Below are 2321 nucleotides of genomic sequence, written 5' to 3'. Positions count from 1 at the left end.
CGGGCAAAATATTGTCCGACTGAGACTGTCACGTGACTACGACCGTCACGTGTGGCATCAAGTATTGCGAGAGTAGCCCGCTGATTCAGCCTGCAGTTTCCCCAGAGTGACAGCTGGAGCGCTGATGACGACACAGCTGTTCACGATTGGCCATATTCACCATATGACGATGATCATGTGCTTTCGGGATTATTCAACATTTCAGTTCCAATAATGGCCACAAATCTGCAATTAGAACTGTAAAAGACTTGCTATTCTCTCCCTCGCTTTCTAGAGGGGAGAATACACCTCTCCTACCATAGGCTGCATTAAGGACATCTCCATAACATTGTGTTTCTCTTTTGCAGGAAGGAAACAAGGAAACGCTACTCTCACACCACTCATACCAAGCTCAGGGACATGCTGCTCGTTTGCGGTTCTCCCCCTGGAGAATACCCATTCGCTAGCCAGTAGGCTACATTAAGGATATATCAATAACACTGTCTTTTCTCTTTGTAGGATTGGAACAAGGTTGGTTTTGGGGGGTTCTTCTTCAGGCCGTAATACCTCTCTTTATGTTTTGGGGGTTAATGGTACAGCTCTTGTATGTTCAGTTATTCTGGGAGCAAGAACCCCCATAAGGAACCATACTGCCAAAGGTAAATTGTGTTCAATAAACTCAAGTAAACTTGCCAAAGTGGTTCCTTTCTGAACTTTATAAAATAAATGTGAATGATTGTTACAGGAGACAGCTTCATCAATTGAGTCCATCATTACGGAGTTCAATGGACCTGCAGGCCTTGACATTGATGGAATCCACCTGTTCAAATCAGCACAGGCAGTGAATTCTCACAGGGCAACTGCAAGCAAGCATCTTAGTTGTATGCAGGTGGGTAAACATTTTTGTAAAATCATACAAACTCACAGACACCATAATAAATAAGCAATGTATGTTTTATAGGACCCCCCTGGCATACAGCTGTATGTGTCAGTGAAGGTGGTGGTGCTGAATGGTGTCCGCCTGAACATGTACAGGTTGTCGGCGAGGCAGTAACTCCTTGGAGGGCTTGCACTCACACCTGTACAATGCCATTCCCTCAGAGATGTGGAGTTATGCCATTCCAAGTAAGTATAAACAGCTTTAATATATATAAAAAAAATTGATTACACATTATTGTTCATAGGCATATTATATCTCTATTATGTCCACTTTGTAATCAAAATTAGTTTCTGATGTACAATAATGCATGAATGGTCATGTCTTTCAGGTGTATCTGATTGCATTTGCTGTGCAGTGGAACAGCCGCATGGAATCACTCCGGGTTGCTGGTGGTCATGGCAGGCAGACGTGGTGTATGGACCCGCGGCAGATTCAGCGCCTGAATCAGCAGGCTGAGGTGCTCTTCAGTAAAGAGCATGTCCTCGAGCCCAACTTTGCCACTCCAATGCCCTACCCTGCTGTATACAAGGACCCAGATGAGGAGGAGCTCCTTGGAGTAGAGTATGCCATGTGCCAGTCAACCAGCTTCACTGCAAAGGATTACTTTGCCCAGCAAGGTGCACAATTTTGCATTATAACAATATACATACAAACTAAGCAGTCAAATATCTATAAATATCTTGCATATTCTATCCATGACAAGTATGTATGATATAGTTCATTTTTATTTTACATAATATGAAACAAATTAACTGCAGCATTGCCATGTTGTATTAATTAGTCTGATGTTAGTTGTTGTAACTGCCTAGACACACTGGTGATTAGTACATTACATATTTGCAGTTGAGGAAGAGCAGTCCTGTGAAGAAGAGGAGACGGCTGAACAAAGTGAGGACAAGCTGGCAGATGAGGGTGTGGACATGGGTGCAGAGTCAGAGGAGGATCCTATGGACACTGTCAGTGACAAACATGTAATCCTCACTCAGTCAGAACAGGTGGAGGAGGAGGACAGTCCTGCTCTGCAGGATGTGCTGATGACCCAGAGCCATCTGCATCTTCCTGGGCTGGAGGAAGTGGAAGCCTTTGGCCCTGCTCATTTTAGAACTGGCAGACAACAGTGGCCGTCACCTAGTGCCAGCTGACCTAAGGCTGAAGATTGGCACTGCTGCTGGTGCTCTGCAAGAGCATGACAGGTCTGCAGCCAACTTTGTAAAAAAGTATGAGTCAAGGTGGGGTTACACCCTGTTTGGCAGATGCTTGGGAGCTGACACACCTGAGACCAGAGCAGCACAGAAGACAAAGTTTTCAGCCCAGGTGACTGAGGATAGTCGTCTGTTGTACTTCATTATTAAAATGCTGAAAAACCAGCCATCAGCCAGTCGTCTCACCTTCCCCACTAAAA

At 44.8% G+C, this 2321-nt stretch overlaps 1 protein-coding gene across 1 annotated transcript; it reads left to right on the top strand.

Annotated features, from left to right (window-relative positions):
* The first annotated feature begins 606 nt into the window (after positions 1–606).
* On the top strand, positions 607–2321 carry LOC113098903 (uncharacterized). Its single transcript, XM_026263962.1, has 5 exons — positions 607–638; positions 725–868; positions 941–1104; positions 1248–1536; positions 1763–2321. The coding sequence occupies exons 3-5, from the start codon at positions 1066–1068 to the stop codon at positions 2059–2061; spliced, it is 627 nt and encodes a 208-aa protein (XP_026119747.1). The 5' UTR covers positions 607–638; positions 725–868; positions 941–1065; the 3' UTR covers positions 2062–2321.

The sequence above is a fragment of the Carassius auratus genome, unplaced genomic scaffold (genome assembly GCF_003368295.1).
Source record: "Carassius auratus strain Wakin unplaced genomic scaffold, ASM336829v1 scaf_tig00216729, whole genome shotgun sequence".
Classification (NCBI taxonomy): Eukaryota; Metazoa; Chordata; class Actinopteri; order Cypriniformes; family Cyprinidae; genus Carassius; species Carassius auratus.
This window is presented reverse-complemented; position numbering and strand designations above follow the sequence as displayed.